This window comes from Dasypus novemcinctus, chromosome 3 (genome assembly GCF_030445035.2).
Source record: "Dasypus novemcinctus isolate mDasNov1 chromosome 3, mDasNov1.1.hap2, whole genome shotgun sequence".
NCBI classification, from domain to species: Eukaryota; Metazoa; Chordata; class Mammalia; order Cingulata; family Dasypodidae; genus Dasypus; species Dasypus novemcinctus.
In genome coordinates, this window is record NC_080675.1 from 123,876,214 (window position 1) to 123,903,380 (window position 27,167).

The following is a 27,167-nucleotide window of genomic DNA, read 5'->3' on the forward strand; positions in this document are numbered from 1 at the left end:
TGATTTTGATTATCAACTTTTATCCAAATTTTGCCATTTCCTTTTTCTTTCCATTTAAAAATGTAATTTAAAAATATTTGACGTCATAAATGTGATCCATTAAATATAAGAACTAATGCTCTGTCCATGAAAATGGCTAAGATTTTTGAACATTATGTGCCAGGCATTGGTAATAGCTTCTACACTTGTTTCATTTACTCCTTACAATCAACCAATAAAGGAGATGCCAACACACAAGGAAACAGAGGGAGGTTAACCCACTTGCCCAAGATCACAACACACCAAGTGTGTCACTCTTGGCCACACCCTGGAAATCTACCCGACTCTATCACAAAATCCATGAGTTTGGCCATCCAGAAAACTTTCTCTGAGATCACAAAGTATTATCACTTGATGAAGCCCACTCCTTCACTAACGAAGGCGGTCCCCAGATAGGCAGGAAGCCAAAATTCACCTGTGACATGATCATGCAGTTAGGAGCAGAGCTGAACATCAGATTTCAAGCCCAGCTCATCCACATCCTGGGTAAGAGACCACAGAAAAGTTACCTCCCCTCTCTAAGGCTCAGCTTCCTCATCTGTAAAATGGGGGTAATAATTTAAGTTGAACTCTATGAAATTGCCAACTTTCAACCACTTTTTTTAACCTCCAAAAAGCATTTTCAAATGGTCCAACCCAAATTCTTACAGTACAGATAAAATGAGTGCATACAGGAAACCCAGTATGTGGCACTGATTTTGTTTTGCTTGGGACAACCAATACGGTTAGCTTGCTTTCTCTGAGTACACCTTTTATGCAGAGAAGCCAGCCTGAATCATGTAAATATTGGGGCCGATAACTCGGGAAGAATTGCACGGATAGTTAAGAATTCATAATAATAACAAAGGATCTCCTGAGCCCTTGCTGCTTCGTGCATGCCCCAGTCCAGTTTCTTAATAAATTTGCAATTTTTTTTAGAAAGTTGGGGGACGGTCGCTGAGGAAGTTTAGGGCCCTGTGTTTAAACCCCACCAGACAAAGAAAAGGATTTTAAAATCGATTCTTGCCCTGGGATCGGCTGCACGAAGTGGCACGGCTCCTTGGCTGACATGGCGGGTCCAGCCTTGGAGGCAATGGCTCCGACTCACCCAGCTCTAGGAACCAGCTCAACCGCTGCTTCCCCAACCCGTCCCGCCCACGCTGGGCGACGACTAATGCCAGCAACCAGAGTTAGCATTACCTGCTGTGTGTCGTTTAATTCCTCTTTAGAAAAATCCCTCGCATGCCTTATTTATTTACTCCCCCACAGCATTCCTTCAAGGGGGCACTATTATTATCCCCATTTTCCAGATGAGGAAACAGAGAGGTTGAGTCACTCGCACGAGGTCCCCGAATTGAGGAGTGGAATTCGAACCCGAGTAGCCCCAGAACTTCCCAATCGGAACCTCTCCTTTTCCTTGGTGCGTAGAGGTGCTTTTTCATCTAAGAAGCCTCCAAACTTGGCCACACCCAAGGGAAGGGGCACTGCCTCTCCCACCCGCACAGCCATGCGGCGCGCAGCAAGTTCAGGGCTGTGGGCGCTGGGGGCCGGGAGCGGGGAGCGGCGCCGCCCCTGGGGTATTTAATCGCCGCCCGGAGCCCGCGGAGCGCGCGGCGTTCCCCCTCCTCCCGGCACGCGCCTCTCCGCCCTCCTCCCCACTCCCTCCGCCCCGCGCTTGCCTCGAGCGCAGGCACCCGCCGGCGGGCGCGGGGAGCCGGGCGCGGACGGCGGGCGGCGGGCGGCGCTCGCCTCTGCGGAGCCGCCCCCTGGCCGAGGCCACGGCGCACCGCCCAGCTCCCGCCGCCCTGCTTTCGCGCTCCGAGTGCAGGGCGGCAGCCCGAGCCGGGACGCCGGTCCGAACGCCCGGCGCACTGGCGGGCGGCTGAGGTCACCCGGCCGGCAGCCCACAGCATGGATTCGGACTCGGGCGAGCAGAGCGACGGCGAGCCCGTAGGCGCCGCAGGTACCGGGGGGCCGCGGCCGCGGGGCTGGGAGGGCTGGGGCCGGGGAGGAGGGGAAGCCGGGGCAGGAAACCGCGAGTATTTCTTCGAGCTGCCAGGAGGGAGGCCGATCCCCAGCAGCCCGAGCCCTTCCAGGCCCGGACCGGCGCTTGCTGTGAGTTTGCTTTGGGGCTTTCCCCCCAGTGCACTTGGGCGCGTGGGGCGAGAGGAGGTGGGTTGGCGGTGGCTGTCCGCGCTGCGGGACTCCTGCCGGGGCTGGGCCGTCGCGGCTGGGTGGGGGTGGGGCCGCGCTCGGCAAATACGCGTCCCGTAGTTGGCTGCAGCGAGGGTTGCAACACATTTACCTTTTGAAATAACTTTCCGAGCGCGGGCCGGGTCCTGGTACCCGGGGCGCCGGGGCCACGCTGCGGAGCGGGTAACCTCGTCCGAGGGCGTGTCGGGGGACTCCGGGAAGGAAAGGTCCGGGTGGTGGACGGCAGGACTTAAACGGAATCTGGCGGCTGAGCTTCACTAGGTTTCTAGGCGAGCCAGTGTAGACGCGCTCGCCCATCCTTGCCCGGCAGCGGGCGGAGGACGTCCCAGAACTCAGAGGCGGGGGCGCGCGTGAGCGGGGCTTCGCCTTTAAGAAGCCCCATCGGCTTTTCGCAATCGATAGTTACAGAAGCAATGGGATGCTTACCTAGGGGAAAAAATGTTTCTCCTCCCACGCCTCTCCCTGATACTGAGCAACAGGAGGAAACCACCCACAGCCTTGGGTCGACGAACCGCCCACCGCGCACGCACCTGGCACCGGCTGCCCTCCCCAGGTGCCCACGGCTCCCCGCGCCGGAGGAACCCAGAAGGCAGACCGGTGGCCGGCGGGGTTGGGACTCTCCTGGTACAGACCCAAAGCCCCAGATTAGTTCCCCACTTCTCAACGTCAGCTCGGAGGCCTGAGGTTGAAGGACAAGTGACAGGAGGCAACTCCGGCCGGGGCGGTAGTGTGAGGAAAGGCAGGCTCAGGAGCCCGGCCGGACAGTGCCAGGCGTTGTGCCAAGAGCCCTGCATCTCTTACTCCCTTTAATCCTCACCGGCACCCAGGAAGATGGTTATCTCCATTTTACGGAGACTCTGATAGGTTAAGCCTCACAGCCAGGAGTGCCAGGTCAGAGTGACTTCCTTTTCGTTACATCGTACTCCTCACAGGCGCTGTGCTCAACACCTTTGGGTGGGTGGGAAGGGGGGAAGGGCTGGCGAAAGGAAAGGTGGTCTCACCAAGATGCCTGCATGCAAGGATTCCTGCTTTGCCTAGGTATGTGTGGGTATAATTCATAAACGTGAGCCCTTTGCACGATTTTTTCCGTGACTATAAAGCACACAGATTTCCTTTCACAGGTGGCTTGTGGGTCTCCTCTTCATCATTCAAAAGTTCCACTGAGTGTTTCATGTGTATCTAAGTATTTTTTCAAAGCTCAAGAGGGCAGTGACATTGACACGGATGCTTTACTCTCTTCTGCTCCCTCTGCCGCCAGCTCTCCTACTTCTTGTTGAAGAGAAGGGGTAAGGATGCCTAGCAAAAGAGGAGTAGAGAAGGGAGCTGGGGAAGGAGAGAAACTCCAGAATAGTTTGTACCTAGGTGAGAGGGTTGGGAAAGAGCTCTGAAGTGCCCTGACACCCGATTCCAGCCACCATGCTGGTGTTCATGTCAGATTGTGTCAGAACGCTTCTGCCCAGCCAACAGCACAGGTTATCACCTCAAGTCAGGTGGGTCAGACGAGGAATAGGGCAGCCAGTTCCTGCGAGCTGTCACCATATGTGCGCGCCACGCTGTTTTCTACAGTTGTTTTCTCGTTCTTCCTGTGCTTGAATCTCACAAGTTGAACATTTATTCTAATGTCACAAGCCATTCTGCTAAATGGCATTCAGTCTCACTCATTTGCAGATCCTTAAAGTATTCTTCGTGACAAAGCCTAATAGGATGCTAATTTATCCCCTCGCTTATGGCTGCATTCTGTCCAGTGGAACCCCTTGTAGCAACTTCAGAGGCAGGTTGAATGACAGATGTTATCTGTTGGGACTGACCTTTGTCCTTTTGGAATACTTGGCACTCACTTGTGAACCTGTACCTATGCAAACCAAGTAGGTGGAGGGTTTGTAACTGAGAAAGACAACAGGGTAGGTGGAACCTCTTGGAGTATTTCCATGTATATCTGTGTGTTCTTCCTTCATAGAGAGTTGAAATATAAAGCTGCTCCCCCCCCCACCACCAGCACCCTTTCCTTCCCCAAATTGTGAAAAAGCCCTGCCTTAACAAGAACCTTATAAGATTAAAAGCCTGGACCCCGGTATCAGACAGTCCTAGGTTTTACTCTCCACCTGTTAGGCAAGCTACTTAACCTCTCCAAACCTCAGTTTCCCCATCTGTGAAAGGGGAAGGGTTTACAATAGTATCACAAGGGGCTGTAAGTATTAAATAAAATAACATGCAAGTGTTCCTGATAAATACTAACCATGCTAGCTGTTATTTTGAGTATCACCTGATTGGATTATTATAAGAATACTGCTAAATAAAGTACCTCAGAACTTTGGAAAATATAAATCACTAGGTATGTGTAAAATAATTAGTGTTGTCATTTTTTGCACATGAATATGATTGCCTAAGATTTGTTTTGATTCTCTCCTGTTCACTTTCTCGTTCTTTCTCTGGTGAGTGTACAATATGCATGTGCACCTGCCTATAGGTGTGTGTGTGTTTAGGGTTGTTGTTTTTTTAAGTTGCCTCTTCTCACCCACATCCATCTTCCAGATCAAGACATGAAAATGGGAACCGTCAAGCCTGCTGCTTTCCCCACCTCCACCTCCAGTTCTAGGAAAAGCTGTGAAAAGCAGAGAGCCCTTTCCCCAACCCACTGGCTAACCTGGAGATGGGAGGGGTCCCCTCTGGCATACCACTTCAAATGGAAGAAGAGGGGGCATCCACCCCTCACACTGGTGAGGTGTTTCTCTTCGGGTGGTAGGAGACACAGGAGATACTCACCATCCTCCTTTCCATTTTGGCTCATCACAGTCACCTTCCCAGTCACAAACTGGCAAAAGAGTGAGAAAATCTCTGCTGTCCACTCACTTTTCACTTTACTCTCCTCGGGACACTTTTCCCAAGATCTCCCCCACTGTATGCTTGCAGGTCTTTCATCCAGCAACACCCTGCAGCCAAGGGGAACACCGGGGGGCGGGGGGGGGGGGGCCGGGACAGGGACGGTGAGATGTCCCTGCAACTGCATCATCTGTTTTTCAGGAAGCCCAGGATGATGCTTGTGTGTCATTCTGCTGCCTGCAGCCCTGCTCTGCCTTTCTGTCATGTTATGGTTCTTTCTATGATTAGGAAGGAGGCAGGGTTTATGAAAGACTGGATTCATTCCAGAGACCCAACTTGGCAGCCTGTTCTTTGGCAAACCCACCACCGATCTCTCAGAAATCCTAGAGCTGAGTGTGTTAACTCGGCGGTGATGGAGAGTATTTCATGAGAGTAAACATTAGAGATATCAGCTTTTTCTCTTTCTGGCTCAGAGAACCAAGACATTCTACCTAGCTGAGGGAAGATGAGCTCCTTCCACCCACGACTGGATGGTGGGGGCAGTCATGGGTGTGCTTGTGGCTGGGTAGGTGGTGTGGATGAGCATTTGCATGTGATGAAACTAGGATGTGACAGGGGAACCTCAAAAGAAAAAGGAACTGGGAAAATCACAGGCTCTAACTCAGCCCTTCCTGTCCATCCCCTCTCCTGGTTCTTAAGTTTGGCCCACGTGAACAGAGTGACAAGGCGTGGGTAAGAGTTGATAAGTGGCCAGGAATAAGAGAGGCATTCTGGGAGTCAGACACAGCTTAACAAAGGCACAGATAAGTAGGGAGGCGACTGGAGTGGAAGTAGCTACTGGGGAGTAGTGGGAAATAAAATGAGTAAGTGGAGGAAGGGCAAATTATAAGACGATCTTAAAAACTTGGTCCCGATGGTTGATGATTGAGCAGAGTCATGATGATGAAAGCTGGCTTTTCAGAAGTCAAGTCTGGCAGAGATGAAGGGCAAGCATTGCTCAGGCGTGGGGCCTCAGCTACCAGGTTGTGGCCACATCGGGAGGGGGTGTTAGCATTAAGACAAGGCAGAAGAGGAAGGATTTAAGTGGCATTTCAGGGAAACAAACAGCAGAAGTTGGTGACAGATTGTACAAACGCAGCAAAAGGAGAGGAAGAGTGGAAGGATCCAGTGGCGTGTCGAGTTGGGATGAGGGCAGAATAGCTGAGTGCAAATACCCCAGAGGCTGGCAAATGCAGGAGAAAAGCTCATATACACATAAATGCCCCTGGTACCCCATCTCTCTCTTTCCTTCGGATACTGAGCAGTGATTTTTTTTTTTCTAAAACCTCTTTTCCCCTCCTTCCTGGCAGTGCATTGTTTGGGGGATCGTTAGGGTTGTGGGTTTGTGGATCTTCGTTGTTATGGACGTAGCACCGGACACATGGTGGCTGTTCAGTAACCTTTGTGCCCTGACACACTGATGAACTGGCCCAGTGAGGCCAGAGGCCACCTGGGGGTTATGTACCATTTAGCTATTAGTTATATTCCCATGTTTTGTTCCTGTTTGAACTTTTCCTGTCTCTTTGCTTCATCCAGACAATGAGATGTAGCTGCTTTGAGGGTAAGAACCTTGTCCTGTGCTTCTCCAGCTTCCCAAGATTTTATGGACTTAATAAATGCATGAACATCTTGAGGCGCCCCCTGAGAACTTTGCACTAAAAGGTCAGACTTGCAGCCAAAACCCTGTCCTGTAAAGCAGAACCGCCAAAGCTTTCCTTCAGTGTTTTGTTCATTTGTTTTATAAATCAGAGCATAATTTTAAGATTTCTTGTGCTTTCTGGGGTTCTGTGTTAGGAATTGTGGGAGAAAGCAAAGGGAGATAAGGGTACCATCTATCCTGTGCTCCAGGACTTGAAATCCAGCAGAGGGAGATGACACATGCCGAAAGCCACAGCCTAAGCCCAGGTCTGAAGACTTCTGAGCCCCCTTGGTCTGGGATTATACCCTCAGCCGCTTATCTGTTTACATGATTTCCCTGGACATCAGCCCCTTTCTTCTGGGTATTATGGTTATCCTTGTGCATGTCTCATCACCTGTACTCAACTGCTAGCTCCCTAAGGGTCTTCTTCATTTGTATCATCTCCCCCCACCCATGTGCCTTAAACACAGTGGTAAGTAGTTGGATAGATGGATGGATGGAGGGATGGATGGATGGATGGATGGATGGATGGATGGTATTATAGGTCGTTTCCCAGGAAGTAGACTCTGAGCTGGAGATTAGCATGCAGAAGGTTTATTTGGAACTGCTCTTGGGACCAACACCTGTGGAAGGGAAGGGAAAGCAGCCAGACTGACAGAAGGAGAAGCTGAGCTACAACACAGACTCGACATCAGCCTCAACCAACCCCACAGGGAGGTCTGAAGCAGGAATGCACCTTCACAACTGCTCTGAGTTGGGACGCGGGGGCCAGGGTCAGCAGTGGATGCAGGCCATCCCCAGGAAGGGGGTGTGACCTTGGGTGAGGCCATTCCCTTCAGCTGAGGGCGTCTGCTGGCAGCACTCCCAGCCTCTGCTGGAATGAGTCCTTTATTTATGGAAGGGAATCTGGGCAGTACATCACAGCATCCACTACAGGTGACTTCCAGAATTCTTCACGGATGCTTCTTTAGGGACTGGAGCCCCATCTTCCAGCACTGTTCAAGGGGGTCATTGTTGAGCTGTGAATTTTATCCAGACCTCTTTAGGATAGTTTAGATTGCTAGATTAAATTAGCCATTTTGTGTAGACTTCATAGTTCTGTGCCCATAATCTCATAGATAGTGGTTGATCATCTGTTTTGTGTTCACACTGCCAGTGGATTCCATGGTGGTATGCAGAAATGGAATTAGATGTGGTCCTGCCCTCAGGAGGTTTGCAGCCACCCAAAACAGTCTAAGATTGAGTGGTGCCAGCCAAAAATAGTATAGGATTTGGAGTGTGGGGAAATCCTTGTACTCTGGAGTCCTGGAGGGAAGATTTGATGGAGGTGAGCCCTGAAGGGGTGAAGGATTTGGGTGAGGGGAGATGAACGAGCCAAGGAAAAGCAGAGAAGGTGGTGAGCTGGGAGACTAAGAACCTGGCCTGGCTGAACTGGAGCCCTTCTGGGGATGGATGGGAGAAGAGGGTTGTTGTGCTCAAAACGTAAAATCAGATGTTATGGTGGTGGTTGTAGCCAATGTGTATGTTTCTGGAGATGGAAAAAGAGTGTGTGTGAGCGGGTACATATATAGTTCTATTTCTGTTATTTTTTTCTTTGCAAAAAAAAAAAAATGGCACCTGCTTTTTCATTTGTCAGCAAAACTAAATTATAGTCACACTTTCCATGGGCACGTTTCCCTAACTGATTCATTTTTCTCTAGAATTACCATTGGCTCCTATTTGAATTCACATGTAAATTTCTATAAAGACACTATATAAATAGTTTTGTTTTGTGCTTCAGTCCCTGGCCTCCAGTTCTTTATGTAACATGCCTGTGTAGGCGGGTGTTTGGGCTGTGTTCTGTACACATATAGGGATGAAAAAGATAGAGGAAAAAGATTTAAAAATTATTTTTCTGGAACAACCCAATCCCAGAAGCATATAAAGAGAATGAATACCCTTTTATTAAGGCTGCTTGAGGGAAAAAAAAAAAAAATATATATATATATATATATAAAAAATATGTCAGAAATGCTCTTTTTAGACAACTGCATGACACACATTCTAAAGCTGGTTTAGAACAATCTTCACATTCATATTTGGTTTCCTAAACATCATCGCCTGGGAATAGATTTGAGCCCGTTCATGGAAAATCTACTAGTGTACAGACTATAAAAATGGAAGGCTTGGCGGCACATAAAGTGCTAGACACACCCTAATAGAAACCAGTATTTTGTAACTCAGTTCCTGGGAAAAAAAGGAGTCACTTTGTCCAAATACCGTTTTAAATTCTTAAAAACCCACAGGGGCAGCCACTGGCTTCTAGGTTCTTTTTTCAAAAGTAAAATATGCTTTCTGGGAAACTGTTCTAGCCCCTGAAAGGAAGCTTTTTCATGATAAATAGCGTTATGGAGACTCCCAGTTTCTATTTTTATAGTAGAGGCATCCAGTTTCATGTGAGGGAGGGAATTCTGTAAAGGGCTATTGCTGTGAGCACACATGTCCCACATTCCAGATTTGGTACCTGTGGGTTATGCTGGGAAGTAAACAGATATCTGGATATAGTGGATGACAGGGAGGCGCCGGGGCCGTCTCTGGGGCAGACCACTGCAGCAGCTCTTTCCTACCACCTTACTGAATGAGTCCCCTTTGGATAAGATGGGAAGTTAGAGAGAAAAGATTGGGATTGGGGGGCTACAGCGTGAGAGAAGATAGAGTTTAAGAAGTTTCAGGGAACTGATGTAGCTCAAGTGGTTGAGCCCCTGCTTCCCATGTGTGAGGTCCCAGGCTGGATCCCCAGTACCTCCTAAAAACAAACAAATGAAAAAACCAACTCATTGGAGAACAGATGTAGCTCAATAGTTGAGCACCCGTTTCTCATGTACAGGATCCTGGGTTCAATCCGCAGTACCTCCAAAAACAAAAGAAAAGTTGTAGCAAATATTAAACAGGATAAGAAACTCTGAGGATAGTCCTTGTCTAACTAGAGACCAGTCTCAGAGGGCAGGTACTGGATGTAAATAATGATGATAATGGCTACTACTTACTAAGCTCTTGCCATGTATTAAGGACTGAATTGACTTTATCACTGCCTTCTGGGCTCAGTGCTATAAATAGCCCATTTTATATACCAGGAAGCTGAGGCACAGAGACAGTAACAAACTTGCTCAGGGTCATGTGCCTTGTCGGTGGGTCTGAAGCCAGTCTAGCTCCAAAGTCTGCCTTTGTATCAGGTGGCCTATGTATCAGGTTGGTGGTTGTCACCAGATGGCTTTGCATCCCCCACGCAGCTGCCCCAGTGCCTAGAACCCTGACTGTGGGCTCCCTCGGCAAGATTAGGGCATTTTATCTCCAGAAGGCCCTGTTTTATTTTTTAAGGATTTATTTTATTTATTTCCCCTTTCCTTCCCCCTCCCCCTATTGTCTGCTCTCTGTGTCCATTCACTGTGTGTTCTTCCGCATCCGCTTGCGTTATCCGGCAGCACTGAGGAACGGCGTTTCTCTTTTGTTCTGTGTCAGCTCTCCGTGTGTGCGGTGCCACTCCTGGGCAGGCTGTGCTTTTTTCACGCAGGGTGACTCTCCTTGTGCACAGCAGAACTGCATGGGCCAGCTCACCACAGGGGTCAGGAGCCCTGGGGATTGAACTCTCGACCTTCCATATGGTAGACGGACACTCCAGCAGTTGAGCCACGTCCGTTTCCCAAGAAGGCTCTGTTTTAAGCTGTAAACATTACCAGCACTAGCCCACTAACACGCGGGCATGGGTCACCTGGCACAGGCCATAGAACAGAGGGCCGGGGCTCAGTGGTTTGGGAGGGAGGGTGGGGAGAGGACGCCCTGGAAGGCCCCCACGGCCACGGGCATCTCCAGGGTCCAGGGTCACGGGGACCTGTTGGGCGGTGAGTGCGGCAAATGCCAAGAGGAGGGATTGAACAGCAGAGGTAAGAGCAGTGCCAAAGACAAACTTCCCCTTTTCCAGAGTGTCCTGAAGCCAGGGGTTCTTAACAAGAAGTCTGTGAGCTTGAATTGAAATACAAAAAAACCACATTCTTCTGGTTGGTGTGGGTGTGATATATTTATTAAATAATACACAGTTTTGTGTGGACTTAGTAAGGGGTCCGTGGCTTTCACATGACTGGCAGAGGGGTCTGTGGAACAAAAAAGGCTAAGAACCCCTCCCTACCTTAAGCCCTTTTGTCCCCACTCCAACATTTAGCATCATTTCACATGTAGAATCCACAGGAGTTGGATTCAAGGGGGAGAGAAAATTAAAAGAGAGACTGCCATGTAGTGAAGAGGATTTGAAATTCAGAGCTAGCCAACTTGAGTTTGGGTTAGCCCTGTGTTAGTTACTGCTTTTTAGTAACATTTTTTCTGATCATAGGAACGCAAGCTCATTGTAGAACAGGTGAAAACAGCACAAGGAAGAAAATTAAGTTGAGCCCTAAGAAAGGATGTCCTTTTCCAAAGGAAAGAGTATAGTCCAAAAGCAATCCTGAAGAGAAGCAAGAGGTTTATTTGGGGATTTTATAAGAGAGCAAGAGTTTCACCCCATACTCCCTCCCTGAAATGTTTACCTGGGGACACTAAAAACATCTGGCTACACTGCCAGGCAGTGTCAGAACCAGAACTAGAGGCCAGATCCTCTGGCTCCTCTCTTCTTCCCCAAAAACCTATGTAATAAGAGTTTTGGGTTTTTTTCCCCTCTAGGTTATTTTTTTAAATTAAAGTTAATAGATCACAAGGAACGTTACATTAAAAAACATAAAAAAAAAAAATAAGAGGTTCCCATATAACCCACTCCCCACTCCCACCTCATCATTTTTGTAAATTGTATTTTTTTTTGAAGATATATACATCACAAAAAAAAAAGTTACATTAAAAAATTTGAGTTTCCCGTATACCCCCCATCCCCACCCCACTCCTCCCACACCAACAACCTCCCCCATCACTGTGGCACACTCGTCATACTCAGTGAACACATTTTGGGGCACTGCTGCACTACACAGATAATAGTTTACCCTATAGTTCACACTCTCCCCCAGTACATCCAGTGGGTTTTGGCAGGATATATAAAGTCTGGCATCTGATCCTGAAATATCATTTAGAACAACTCAATATCCCAAAAATGCCCCCACATCACATCTCTACTTCCCTCTGCCTGCCCTCAGCAACTACTGTGGTCACTTTCTTCACCTCGATGGTAAAATTTCTTTTATTACTGGTCACAATAGTTTTATAGTAGAATATCAGTAAGTCTACTCTAGTCCATATTTTATTCCTTCATTTTGTGGACCCTGGTATGGTGATGGCCTCTCCACCTCTAGATCAAGAGGGGGCTTAGATTCCACAACAGATGATGGATACAATTCCTCTGCTTGCAGTTGTAGGCACTCTTGATTCCCTGGTGTTGTGGTTGACCATCTTCACCTCCCTGTTAGCTGACCTGGGTAAGACCAATGAACCAGAGAGTAGCAGTTGCCACTCTGCTGAGGCTCAGGGCCCAGCTGGCACATGGGCAGTCCAGAGATTCAAGTCTCCTGAGTATGCACCATCCTAGTGTCAATCACATGTTCAGTAAAAGTGACAGAAGAGGCATGTGTAGAAAAGTCACATCTGAGTCTAGCTCTATCACACTCAGGAGCACAAATTCCAAAGTAGGGCCCTCTGCCATGGCACAGGACTCCAAATCCATCTGCCATGACCATATACCCTGTGGATTTCCTTAGCCTTCAGGAAAACCAGTACCTAGGGTTGTAACTACTTTGGCTTTTTCTGGGGTCCTGCTGAGGTGTGCATTAAGTGCAACCCCTCTGATGACCTCCCGACTCTTTTTGGAAGATTCTTAACCATATCAACTCATTTGTCTGCCATTTCCCCCTTTTCCAGGTAAAAGCAGTTTTTAACACTTGATCCAACACGTAGGCTGAGATATTCTGCTGGTCTGAGTTGACCCTTTTATTCAAGGTCTCTTTCTAGTTGCTTCACCAGGTAGTATGGTTGGTAGTAATCCCTTGGTGCCAGGGAGGCTTCTCCCCAGGAGTCATGTCCCATGCTGGGGGGAAGGTAATGCATTTACATGCTGAGTTTGGCTTAGAGGGTGGCCACATTTGAGCAACATGGAGGATCTCAGGAGGTAACTCTTAGGCACCCTACAGCTCTAGACCTAGTTCATATTTCAGGCACACAGGCTCCTAAGCACTGTCATCAATATCCAGGGCTCATTATTGGCCCATCCTTCCTTGTTGATCTTTGCCGATGCCCTTGGGGGATTATTGTTGTTCCTTTGGGGAATGTGACAGAGCTCCCCTGGGTAGGAATTTAGCGCTTCCTCAGTTGACGTTTATAACTGTAACTACTAAAAAGATACCCAACATATATCGTAACATATTTATGTCTCCTGTATACATGCCCTGGAGAACTACCCCTACCCATGTGCACCCTATCAATAACACCCCACACCAGAGTTCCTCCCCTGCCATAGTTGAACCTCTCTGTGGTCCAAATCTTATTCAAGAATGAATCCTAGTATATTGCCAACTTCAATTAATAGGTAATTGAAATATAGTGATGGGTTTAAAGTTTAGAAATAGAATACATAGTAATTTAGAAATACTAAAATAAAGTAAAAATAAATTGGTATATTAATAAAATGAAAAATATTGTAAAACTTTGTTTCTAACATTTTGCCTTTTGTCACTGTAATAGGTGTTGCCCTGTATGTGTGGTGGTAAGGCACTTTCTTTCATTTCTTCCTCAGTGTCTACACTGTTGCTTTTTTTTTCTAATTTTTTATTTTATCTTCAAAAAAGTTGTAGATCGCAGTAATTCATATTCACAATATAGAGGACTCCCAGATTCCGAAATAGAGGGAATTGTGTCTCTTGAGAGAACTGCTGACTCCCAATTAGTTAGGGCAGTCTAGTATGTCAAGTCCTCAGCATTGTTGCAGTATCTGTAAATCAGGTCCCTCACGTAGTGAAGATTGATTGTCATGGTGTGCCCTGAGAGGAGGGGGAGAGAGGTATAGCATAGATGGAAGCAGGGCGACTGGGGGGCAATGGAAGTGCTTCACAAGATCATGCAATGATGGATAGAGGACATGTTAACTTTCAACTAAATTGTATAAAAATCTATAAACTAAAATGTAAGCCATAATGTAAAACATAAGGAAACTAAAATCTAGAAATTTGTACAGTCTAAAATATAAACAATAATGTAAACCAAAATGGAACCATGTTCGATAGCTATGTTTCAAAATCTGTACAACAGCTGCAGCAAATATAACATGAACATGTAAAAAGATCATTGCTCGGAAAGGGGAAAAGGATTTGATGTTGTAATAATAGTTTTAAAAAGTCATCAGTCTGCCTTATTGAATGCTACTTTGTGTCCAGAGTTAGTCTGGGTTTAGGTTTTTACTTTTTTTGTTGTTTAATACTTGAGAAGCCTTTGTTAGGCTTTAAGGATGCCCGCTAACAATTGGAAAGGTTAATTTACTTTGATCTAAAATAGCTATCAGGAATAGATTTATTGACCTCAAGTTCCCCAGTTATGCCTTATCTTTGTTTAGATTTATTTATTTTCTTATTGTAAGGAAATGGGACCCATTTAACTGTGCTAGGCCTCGCTACCCTTAGGATTTAACTTCATAATTCACCAATTTGTTCTTAATCGAGCAAGGCTGGCAGAGCTAAATTTATACAGAGGCAAATTTTAAGCCCAGAGGAGTTATCTGGTGGGAATTAAACCTGCCCCAGCTTCTGCCCTCGCTCCTCTGGTAGCTCCGCACCGTAATCACCGTGCCCCTGTGCCCGCTCAGCCCTGCTCTGATGAGCCCTCACACACTGACGTGAGGTGTTGGCGGACAGCGTGGGTGATGAGCCTGTGTCCTGCAGGCCTGTGGACAGGCCTTGGGCACTGAGGCTCCCACAGGCTCCCGAAATAAGAAGCCGCGGCTACGCACCACTGCGGCATCCTGCACCCTCACTCCCCTAAGGACTGGGGCCTCCTTCTCCACCCCTGACCCATATCCCACATATGAGTGACTTTCACCTTCTACTTGTTTCATTTGTACATTGATTTTGTGTCCTTACTGCCTTGCAATTAGAAAAACAAAGAGGACATCGACAAGCCTGTTACCACAGGATCATTAGCTTTTGGGAGGTATTGGCCTATGATCCCCTTCCAGAATCTATTCAATATTGAGGAGTTGTATGATATTAAATATAATGTGTGTGTTTCTGAAGGAAACAGACAGAAATTTAATTGAGGATTTCTTGTGCATCTTGAAGCTTAAAATACGGGAGCATATCGTGGTCCCAGTATTCTTTCTGCCTCCCCACTCCCTCACCTTTCTAGCCTGCCCATTAAATAGAGGCATAGTCCAGCCAGGCTGGAAGCTTGCAAGAAGCACGAGTGTTCACCCTTTACTCACACATTTGTCAGAGTTTTTAATCAAGTTCTAAGTCAGTCCAACCACTCTTAACGATTGATATCCCCTATCAGCCAGAATTTTGTCTATCTTGACTTTCTCGATTTTATGAAAAATGAAAGGTTTTTACTCCTACCAGATATAGAATGATGATATATAGACTGCATTTCAACCCTTCCAGAAAATTTCCTTCCATTAAAAATAAATCACTCTTTCTTAGTTTCAAGTGGAAAGCAGTATCAGTTCCCCTCTCAGCAGCCATATCTCATTAGTGACCATGACCACTGTGATTTTTAAAGGTGAAATCAGAGAATATGAGTGGCAGAATGATCACGCTGGGCGTGAATTCTTGGAGGAAGCTTGTGTTCTGCTGGGGAAGATGGACGAGCAAGTGTGGTGAGCACACAGGCATGATCTGCCAGAGAGCTGGTACCAGGCAGCCCCAGCCGGGGCGGTCAGCGCTGCGCCGAGGCTCGGGCGCAGGGTGAGGAGGTCGGTTCCCAGCCATCTTTGTGTTATGGGGGGGGGGGTGGTTGTTGCAGAGAAACAAACATCTCCACATAAAAATAGCTCTGCCCAATTGTCATAACCCACTGAGAGTGGTTGAGGTCTGAATAGAGTGTGAAGAGGGGTGAAGGATGGCGGTAATTAGGGGCTGAGAGCTGTAATATAAGCAGAATCAAAAGCTGGTAAGGGCCACGGCAGCCGTTCAGGTTGTCATGGAGTTGGGGTCATGTGGCAGGGGTGCCCTAGGATCAGGCCCGTTGGCTTGAGAGTCCCTTGCGTGCAGTCCGTCTGCCGGGCATTGCTGCCCTAGCCGTCTTGGGTCCCTCCACCTGGAAGGTAGCCCCTCTCAACCTTCAACTTCCAGAAAAGCCGAGACTATCACCCTCTCATCCACAGCCCAGAAGCAATTCCTCCCTGACTCTGCCCCCAGCCACCTCGTCTCCCTGTTCCCAGCTCTATGCCTCATCCTTGATGCCTTCCCTTCTCTTGTGGCATCTTGGACCCATTGCTCCTCCCCATTTCCTCTGCCTTGCCCCTCCCGCCCCCCCCCCCCCCCCCCCCGGCAAGCCCTCCTGGGTACCAGAAGGACTAAGGCAGCAGGAGCTACTGTGGCTGTGCCTTGAGACTGGTCATGAAGTAAAGATCTTTATAGCTTCCAGAAAGAAAAAGCAGGCCCTTACACGGGTGCTAGCTTTCTAACTAGCAACACTGAGAGCTACTCAGCAGTGGTGCCATGACTTTGAATTCTCAAAGCAAATGATTTCCAACATAGAGTTCTGAACCTAGACAAGCTATCAATCAAGTGTGCAAATGGAATAAAGGAAATAGGACATGTAAGATCCAAAGAAATGATCTTAACCATGTGCCCTTTCTTAGGGAACTGCTAGGTCAGGGGTTGGCTGGCTCAGGCCAGCTTGGCTCGGGAGGTTTGGCAACTCCTCTGCTGGACAATGTGGTCCACTGAAATTGGGCAGCAAATTAAAAAGGAGGAAACTGTGAGATCCCAGAACCAGGAGAGAAGGGTGAATGATGAAAGGCATTCCCAGGATGTATCAGGCATGGAAGGAAGTGCACCCAGATTTGAGCTGAGGGACAGAGGACCCCCAGAGGGCTCTCCAGAAAAAATATTGACGTGGTAGATGAGCTGACACATTTGAACTAATGGTGAAGAACTTTACACTCTGGTAGAGAACAGTTTAGGGATAAATTAGTGCTAACCAAACAGATAAACAGCTAACTAACCGAAAGAAAAATAGGACCATGTTTGACTCCTGGGAAGACAAAATGAATGAGAAAGGGGATCCAGTCCTAGAAGTCATTGAACACTACATGACTCAGCGATGATTGATATCTAAATCATAGGAATGTCATCACCGAGGTTTGATTTAACCAAAAATTGAAAATATAACTAAACTGGAAGGTGGAAAGAGAAATGACGGGGAAGAGGGCTAAATCCTTAACTTCCATAGTAGGAAGCTAAAAGTGAATAAAATTAAGAACTAACTGTATGAGCACATAATTTAAGCACATAGAGGTAATTATTGGTGAAATCAGTTATGATAGTTCAAAGTAGTTTGCCTTTCCGGAGCCTGTATCAGAGGTGGGCCAGAGGATACTGCATTTGGTTACAAGCCACAGAATGGCTCCACTCTTAATATAAGTTACCTGTGTTACTTTGAAAATACTTTTTTTCATTAAATGTAAAAGGAAATGCAGCAGAGGGGCTCGGTGGGGGCGTCTGGGGCCCCTCGGTGGAGGCAGCAGGCTTCCGTGTCCCATGTCCCAGCCTGCTCCGGTGGTCATTACTGTCCCTGACATAAGACTGAATACATTTCAACAAAATGTCAAGCCTGGCAGCCACTTACTCATGCCGTGAGTGTTACCTGTGTTTCCAATCCCTGGCTAGAGTCACCAGGATGAATAAACTGCAACTCCTGCCCTCCAGGAGCTCACAGAGTGCTGAGACATGTGCTGAGCCATCGGCGAGGGCCGATTGCTCTACACCATGCTAAGAATATACTAGAGGGAAAAGTGATTGCAGAGGCGAGTCGCCCAGAGGCCAGTAGCTCTTCTGGAGGTGACTCTCCGTGGAGCCCTGGAGTTTGAATAGAAATTAGGTGTGTGCTGTGGCAGCGGGTGGGGGAGTGTTCAGGCATGGAGAACAGAATGTGCAAAGCTGCAGAGGGTACCCAGGCGTGAGAGCGCCTTGTACCTGCGAGACCTGCCTGTGGTCAGGAGTCGGGGCTCCGAGTGCACGGGAGGTGAGGCTGGAGAGGAGAGCAGAGGCGAAATCGTCAGTCCAGGGGCCTAGCGTGCCACGCTAGAGTCTGGACTTTGATCGGAAGGTTATGGGAAGCTGGTGGGGCTTCTTTCTGGAGCAGCGGAGTCATCAAAGCCTGCACCAGCACAGTGTGAAGAACAGAATGGAGGCTGGGGTGGAGGCTGAGGAGACAAGATGATGGTCCTCCTGGGCAGTGATGAGGGTCTGTGCTTAGATGGTGTCAGTGAGGCAGAGAAAGGCAGAGGCATTTGAAGACGTTAAGGAGGCTGAGTTCACGGTCTAATGCCCTGTTAGATGTGGGAGGTGAGGGAGAGAAATCTGAAGGTGAAGGTGAGGGTGACTGGACTCTGGGCGGGCGGCAGAGCCAAGTGTAACACGAGGAGGGCTTGAGGGGGTTGGCGAAAGGAGAGGAGTGAAGCTTCGACAGGTGAGTGTGAGGGGTCTGTGCCAATCCAGGTGGAGGGTGGGGGGGTCTCGGGAACATATTTGGGAGGGATCAGGCACATGGGGAGGGGGTGACATCTCACACTCAGGTGAGAGCGTGTGGCAGAGAGAAGAGAGGACCCTGGGAAACTCTTGCTTAAAGCCTGGGCAGAGGAGTATAACTTGGTGGTGGCTGAAAAGAAGCAGTCAGAGGAGGAGGGGGACCAGGAGAGCAGAGCCTGAGGGAGGGTCCTTGCTGCTCCAGGTCAGGTAAGCTGAAGACTGGAAAAACCCGCGTCTCTGGGGTGCCGAGCAGTGCAGGGTTATGGGTTATGTATCCGGTCCCCACCCATGGATAGCCTGCAGAGCCCCTCACTCATGCCGTGACGACCAGTGAATGCTCTCCTTGTTTGCAGACACTCCTCAGGGACGATCGATCGGAAGATCGTTTGGTGGTGTTGGGGAGGGCAGTTGTTGTTGAGTTTGGGGTGAAAGCCAGGGAGGAACAGAACCACAGCTCATCTGTCTCAGTACAGCCACTTCACCCTGTCCCCGAGCCCCCAGTGCTCTCCTCAGTCCCCACGACCTGAGATTGCCGGGGGTGGAGTGCGGTGCAGTTCTTTGGCTGGGCCTGGGTGTGGTACAGGAAGGGCAGCAGAGGGCACTTGCATCTTGGGGAGAAAATGCTTAGAGCAAAATGGGGTGAGCCTCGGGGAAGGAGGAGCCCCCCTCTCTTTGGGGTGGTAAGGTGGGGGTGACAGGGATGCAAGGCCTCGTGGAAGAAACTGACCTTGAGGTTTTCAAACACCACTTGCAACATGGAGCTGTGTCAGCACAGGGTGGCTGAGGCCCCAGGTGGGGCCGGGACCTGGTGGTGCTGGCAGCCGTCCTGCTGGACCTGTGGGCCCTGAGGCCTCGGGGAGAGCCAGCCTGACCGCCTGGTCTCAGCCAGCACAAGGCATCAAGGCGGAAGGCAGGAGTCAAGAGCCCCAGGAAATAAGGGGGAGAGGGGAGAACATTTCGGAGGGTCAGTGCCTCAGCATTTTTAGTGAGAGGGAAAAGCAGGAGATGTTTCTTTGCTGAACCAAGGCAGCAGAGCAGGGAGAGAGCTTGGAGGGGAAATGGCATGGGAGAGCAAGCAAAGCTGCTAATCCGTTCCCACAGGCGTCGGCACACATCTCTGATGTGTGTTCAGGGCTGTTTTTTATGGATTAGAATTTTTTTTTAAATTTCTGATTCTGAAGGAGTTACTATTAAATTGGGAATAGAAACAAATTAGCAGAATCATCTAGTTCAGCTCCCTCATTTAGCAAATGGGAAAACTAGAAAGGTGAAGAGTTGGACCCCCTGGGCTCCTGGCGGGTACTTCGGCAGGGTCAGGACTGAGGCCTGTCTTTCCTCCACTCCCACTGCTGGCTCTGGGGCTAGACACAGGACCAGGGCTTGGCCACAGGACAGCCGTTCCCATGGACAACCATTCTCAGCGTTTTAGAGTAACCATACCTGGAGACTAGATTTGAAACACTGGGAACTAGTCAAGGAAGACTATTACAGTCCCTTTTTGTGGTACAGTTTTCCATTACCATGAAGGATAAGTAATTTTACGTCTACTGCCTTTGAGACAAGTGTGGGGAGAGTTCACTTTGGAAAGGAAGACTTGGAGAGAGACTCATTTGTGAGTAACTTCCCGGATGCCGTGTGTCCACAGCTAGTTTGGACCCCTTGCTCTTGAGCAGTGAGAAAGGGAATCCCCCTGGATTCACAGTGGTTTCACCAGAGTAGGGGGTCCCAGCCGAGCTTAGGAACCCACCTTGGGGGACCTTGCAGGTGAGTGAGATACCCTCAACAACATTGTAACTCTCCCCTGCCAGACACCATGGCACAAGTGCATATACAAAATGTGATCTGATTCATGTCTCAGACCTCAAGTCAATGAACAAAGCAAATTACTAGAGAAAATACTAATATGTAAGGGGTTGTATTAGTATGCCAAAGGGGTGCTGATGCAAAATACCAGAAATTAGTTGGTTTTTATAAAGGGTATTTATTGGGGTAGAAGCTTACAGTTACCAGGCCTTTAAAGCATAAGTTACTTCCCTCACCAAAGTCTGTTGCCACATGTTGGAGCAAGATGGCTGCCGATATCTGCAAGGCCTCAGGTTTCCTGGGCTCCTCTCTTCCCAGGGCTCATTTCTCTTTGGGCTAAGCCCCCTGTTTTCTCCACAAGGTCAGCTGTAGACCATGAAGCTTTGTAGGCTTTGCCTTTCTCTACAAGGCCAGCTGTAGACAATCAGGAGAACGGCTCTGTCTCTCTCCCCGAGACTTCTCTTCGGGCTCAGCTGCTCTGCTTCTCTGTGTGCTTACTTCCCAGACTGCAGCTCAAAACTCTAACCTCCTTTCTCTGCAGTGTGGTATTTCTGTGAATCCCTGCCCACCAAGGGGGTGGGGACTCAACATTCTACTGACATGGCCCAATCAAAGCCTTAATCATTATTTAACCAAGTAAACCTCTGAATCCAATAAAATCTAATATGCCCACAGGAAAAGACCAGTTCACAAACATAATCCAATATTGCTTTTTGGAATTCATAAATAATGCCAAATTGCTACAGGAGTGATATAAACAGTATATTACATGTGCCCCTTTCCAGCTGTTCCAGTTCAAATTGACTGAAATCCAAACTGTCATTATGTGAAATTCATATTTTACTTTTTAAAAACTCAGTAGAAAGAATATTGGGTAATGCATAGTGTACTATCTGCCAAATCGTCTCCATCTAAAAGTACTTTCTGCTTTTCTTTCCCTTATGCTTTCCAACCTCTCTAGTACAGCTAACAGGTTTTTTTTGTTTTGTTTTGTTTTGTTTTGTTTTGTTTTAAACTCCCTGAGCTGAGAGTTAATGTGTTCCTATATTAATCTATTTAGAGTGCTTTCCAGGAGCCTTAGTCCTTTAGGCTCACAAATGCCTGCTGCCTCAGACCATAGTTTGTTTATTTTTCCAATATAGACTGGAGTTTGTTCCATTTTATTGCCTGCTCTTTAACATTTTAAGTTATCTATCTACACTCCAAAAATTAAAGCATCAATCTATTTACTAATTTCACATTTTAAGTTGGCATCCTTCTGCAGCTCTGAATGCGGCATCCTACCAGTATGTATGGTGGTCTGAACCTGGGTGTTCGAGCACCTGGTATGGTGGGGAACCATTTTGGGAGCTGCCAGCAGAGAGCAGGGATCATCCAGAGAGACAGATGTAGCCTGTGCTATTCTGATCCCTGACAGATCCTGGGTATGAAAATAGCTTGTGAACGTGAAGGGGAGTGAATGGGGAGACTTTGGAGGTACTGCTGCTATGGAGAGAGGGTTCCTGCTGGAATTAAATCCCTTTGGGTGTGGGGGACGGGTGGCACATCTGGCCCCCCAGGTGGTGATGCTGATTGCCAGGGCACAAAACAGGCAGAGCCTGATGGACAGCTCCATGTGAAAGGCAGGTGGTGGACCTTGTACTAAGTCAAGGCATTTGAGTGCATTTAGTTCAGCCTGCATTTCCTGAACACATCCAGGTGGGTATCCTGGGCCTCAAAGAATGAGAAAGAAACCCTAAAATCATTGATTCAGTCAACAGATCTTATTGAACAACTTTGTACATAGCAGGTACTGTTCTAGTGTGAGGATACTCTAGTCCTCTGAGCACCAGTCCTCTAAGAACTTCGTGCGAGGTGTGGAAAGCAGCGAGCCAAATACAGTGCAGCAAGAAGGGCTGCATTGGAGCTGGGTATCAAGCCACCCTCCCCAGAAAGGAGGATGTTGAGGGTTCGCCAGGGGCTCCACGAGCTGAAGGAGGCTGGTGAGCACCAGCTATGCATCTTCCACCTGGATAAGGGGTCTACTGGATTCAGCTGTAGGCACAAGAGCTTCAGGGCATGGTTGGCAGTCAGAGGCACCATCCTCAAGAAGAGCCACCTTTGCTTTCAGGTACTGTTTGGCTCTCACTTCCTGACAATCTGCACCCAGTTGGGCTAGGGCAAAGCTATCTTTGTGAGTTGCCCTTTGGCTTCTGATTTGGAAAACAGACCTTTGAGGGAAGGGTTAGGATGGGGGTGGGCAGAGCCTGAGTTAGAGGGTCTGTTTGTGGGGCTCCTCTACAGTGTTCATGCGTTACTGGCTTAAGAAGGGACATTAGAAGGGAATCTTGCCATGTACCCATAGGGGCTACTTTAGACATCCATGACCCCATCATGCAGGCTGGTGCTGGGTTATTTGTTACTTTCTGTAGATACTTTTTATTGTTATAGCAAAAGCTGGAACAGTCTGAAAATCTACACAATAGGACCTTGGTAGAGGAAGTTGTAGCACATCTGTAGGTAGAATATTATGTTCTCATAAAAAATAATGTAGTGCATATATATTGGCATGGAAGACATCCTCCGTATGCTGAGTGGAAATGCAGATTAAAAGGATAGTGTTCAGTGATCCCATTTTTTGTGAATATTAAAATGTGTGCATGTGGAAGAATGTTTGGAAAAAATAGACAGTGTTAACCATGGGCACATCATGGGTGGGGGACTCATTTTCTTCCTTTAAGCTTATCCATCTTTTCTGACTTTTCACAGTGCTCATTTATCTTTTTTGTAATAAGTTTAGTAAAGAAAAAAATATTTTGAGAAATAACTCCTTAGTCTCCCCCTCTTAAAATAGAACAAAAAAAAGTACTAAAAATGATTCCAGTGGGGAGCAGATGTGGCTCAGGTAGTTGGGTGTCTGCTTCTCACTATGGAGGACAGTTTGGCAGTTCCTCAGGAAGTGAAGCTCAGAATTGCTATATGATCCAGCAGTCCCACTACTAGGTATACCCCAGAAAAATTGCAAGCAAGGATACGAACAGAGATATGCACACCAATTTCATAGCAGCATTATGCACAATTGCCAAAGGATGGAAGTAACACAAGTGTCCATCAACAGATGAGTGGAAAAATAAAATGTAGTATATACATATGATGAAATGTCATTCAGTTGTAAGAAGAAATGAAATACTGATGCATGCAACATCATGGATGAACCTTGAGGACCTCATGTTGAGTGAAATAAGCCAGATACAAAAGGACAAATAAGATGAACTAAGTTTAGTGAGCAGACTCATGAAGGTAGATATTGGAAGAGAGGATACTAGGACATGGAATGGGAGTAGAGAATGGTCAGCCAAAGCTTAATCTGCAGAATGTATAATTAGATTGATTGTAATGGTTTGGAAATGGACAGAGGTGATGGTGGCACAGCGATGTGAACATAATTAACAATGCTGAAATGTGTGAATGGGTGAATGGGTGAATGTGGTTGAAAGGGAAAGTTTTGGGTTGTACATGTTGCTAGAAGGAAAGCTAAAAGATAAAATGGGGAACTGCGTAACACAGCGAACTCTGGAGTGGCCAAAGATTGTGGTTAACAATACATATATATAAAAGTTCTCTTAGGAGCTGTAACAAAGTTATATCACTAGTACAGGGTGTTGATAGTGGGGTGGTATATGGGAAAAAGTGCACCTAAAGCATACCTCTATGGGATATAAGTGTATTCGTGTTGTCATAGGTATGTTTTCTGGATAGACAGAGGCCCACACAGTACCTAACAAAATATTAAACTTCCCTCCTGGGGCAGTTATTGCTACTTTCTCAAATAAGATGGCAAAAAAAACTTTGGAATATATAAGCCGTGCCTAATGAAAGAAAACAGCCAATAAGCCAAGCTCTTGATCTTAATGCTTGGACTTAAGAACTTTTTTCCTGTAATAATGAAACTACGCCTAATTATAATTAATCCTGAAAACCTCCTGTTATTCAAATGTGGCCTATCTCTAAGCAAACTCAGCAAATAAACCAACACTTTCCCCCACCCTACTCCCCCCAGCCTGGAACATGACTCCCAAGGATGAGCCTCCCTGGTACCAAGGGATTATTACCAAGCATTAATCAGTGATGCATTTGGAAAAAGACCTTGACTAAAAGGGGAAATATTAAATAAAACAGAATTTTTATGGCTAAGAGATTTCAAAGTAAGTGAGGAAGTTATTCCAGAGGTAATGCTTATGCAGGTCTCAGGCTGATTTCACAAATACCACAGTAAACAAAGCCTCAAACAAAAGTGCTCCCAAGGGCTCTAAGGACATCCAGACACCATAGGCAAGCCACACAGCCTCATGAAATTAATACCCCCTTGGTGGGCCCCATTTGGGAATATATGAAAATTTATATAGTTGTACTAATTTATCATTCCCCTAATCATGATTCTTCTACTTTTATTTAAACGTATAATTTTCAAGGTACATGTTAAATATATTTCTCAGATACTTAAATCTTCAGATTTTTCATATACCACTTGAGCCCTGATACCCAACAGAGTTGCAGCCAACTCCTCCTCTCCAGTTCTTCAGGCTTGCCCTGGACAACTAACAAAACCATGATGATGAACAAGTCCCATCCCCCAAACAAGCAGTATCTTCAACTGCAAGCAAAACAATTCCTTTTCTCTGCCCCATAATATTTCAGTCCCTTCTCAGCCTGAAGCAGTCAGAGTGGACATCATCCCAAATCTCTCAAGACTGAGGACTGAACAAAAATAAGGAGTGTAACCATGGACCAAAGCAGATTTATTGTTATTGTAGTTAATTTCTTGTGTTAATGGATTAATTTGTAACATTGATATAAAAAATTTTAAAATTAAAAAAAAACCACAATGAGATACCATTTCAGACCCATGAAAATGGCTGCTATTTAAAAATGGAAAATAAATGTTGGAGTGGATGTAGAATAATAGGAATACTCATTTATTGCTGGTGGCAATGTAAAATGGTGCAGCCACTGTGGAAGACAATTTGTTAATTACACAGAAGGCTAGGTATAGAACTACCACATGACCTGGCAGTCCCACCTCTGCGTACCCAAAAGAATTGAAAACCGGCTCAATCAGATATTTGCACAACAATGTTCATAGTGGCATTATTCACAATTGCCAAAAGATGGAAGCAACCCAGGTGTCTATCATCTGATGAATTAATAAAATATGATATATACACACAATGGAATACTGTTCAGCCTTAAAAGGAATGAAGTCCTGATACTTTGGACAACATGTAAACCTGGAAGATGTCATGTTGAGTGAAATAAGCCATATACAAAAGGACAAATATTGTATGATCTCACTGATCTGAAACAGTTAGAATAAGTAAACTCATAGAGTCAGAATATAGGTTAGCAGGGGATGGAGTGGGCATAAGGAATGGGAAGTTAAGGCTTAAAATGTACAGTTTCCTATTTGAAATGATGTTTTGGCAATGGATAGTGGTGATGGTAGCACAACATTGGAACTTATACTACACAAACAGTGAACCATAAGGTTAACCATGGTCTTTAATTAATAACACAATTATGAAAATGTTCTTTCATCCATTGTAACAAATATTTCACACGAGTGCAATGTGTTGGTGGTGGGGTGCTATATGGGAATCCAGTATTTTATGCATGATTGTTCTGTAAACCCACAACTTCTCTAGTAAAGAAAAAAATATGCAAAGAGCTAAAGGAAAACATGAACAAAGAATTAAAGGAAATCAGGAAAGCGATAGATGAACATAAAGAGAATATCAGTAGAGAGATGGAAAGTTTGAAAAGGAACCAACCAAACAGAGCTGAAGACCACAGTAACAGAAGTTAAAATTCCCTACAGGGGTTCAACTACACATTGGCACTGGCAGAAGAAAGAATCAGTGTACTTGAGTTCATTCAGTCTGAGAAGCAGAAAGAATGGAGAAAAGTGAACAGAGCCTGAGAAATCTATGGGACACCATCAAGCACACCAATGTATGCACTGAGGGAGTCCCAGAAAGAGAAGAAAAAGAAAGGGTAGAAAGAACAGTCAAAGAAATAATGGCTGAAAACTTCCTAAATTTAATGAAAAACATGAGTATACACATCCAAGAGACTCAGCGAACTCCAAACAGGATAAACCTAAATAGACCCAAGCTATGGCATATTATAATCAAATTGTTGAACACCAGAGATACAGACGGGATTCTGAAAAACACGAGAGAAGCCACATGCCACATACAAGGGAGCCCTACTCAGATTAGGAGCCAATTTCTCATTGGTAACTGTGGAAGTAAGAAGCAGTAGGAATAACATATTTAAAGTGCTGAATATCATAGATACCAGTTTATATAGATTTATTCAGGGTATTCATGGAACTTTACCAAATGATCCTAAAATTCATTTGGAAGAATAAAGGCAAGAATGGTCAAGACAATTTCTATGATGAATAAGATGAGGGGTGTGGGGTGGGACTGGAGTTTCCCCATGGCTATCGAAACTTACTATAAGTTGTAGTAATTAAAAGAGTATGGTATGGTACAGAAATGGGTAACTAGACCAATGAAAAAGAGCAAAAAACTCAAAAACATCTGGGCAATATGGAAATTTGATATGAAAATATGTTCTAACAGTTCAGCAGGGAAAGGATAATAAATTGAATAAATTTAAAGGAAAAAAAAAAGATTCCCTACCTCACACAATACTCACAAACACCGGACAAATAAAAGACTTAAATGTGAAAAGCAAAACTAAAAACTTTTGGAAAATACATGAGATTCTTTTATCACCTCATGGTAGGAAAGGATTTGAAAAACAATATACAACAGCCACAATCCATAAAGGAAAATATTGTTTGATATATTTGACTATATTAAAATTTATTATTTCTAAGAACCATCCTAAATAAAGTTAAAAGACAATACTACACACTGAGAAGAATTAATCAGCAGAGG

General features: G+C 46.3%; 1 protein-coding gene across 1 annotated transcript in view; it reads left to right on the forward strand.

Annotated features, from left to right (window-relative positions):
* The first annotated feature begins 1,726 nt into the window (after positions 1–1,726).
* Positions 1,727–27,167, forward strand: part of TNFAIP8L3 (TNF alpha induced protein 8 like 3) — a 54,058-nt gene continuing 28,617 nt past the window's right edge. Inside the window, exon 1 of the mRNA XM_058290175.2 lies at positions 1,727–1,981. Within this exon, the coding sequence (XP_058146158.2) occupies positions 1,930–1,981 (52 nt within the window). The 5' untranslated portion in view covers positions 1,727–1,929. The remainder of the gene's footprint in view (positions 1,982–27,167) is intronic.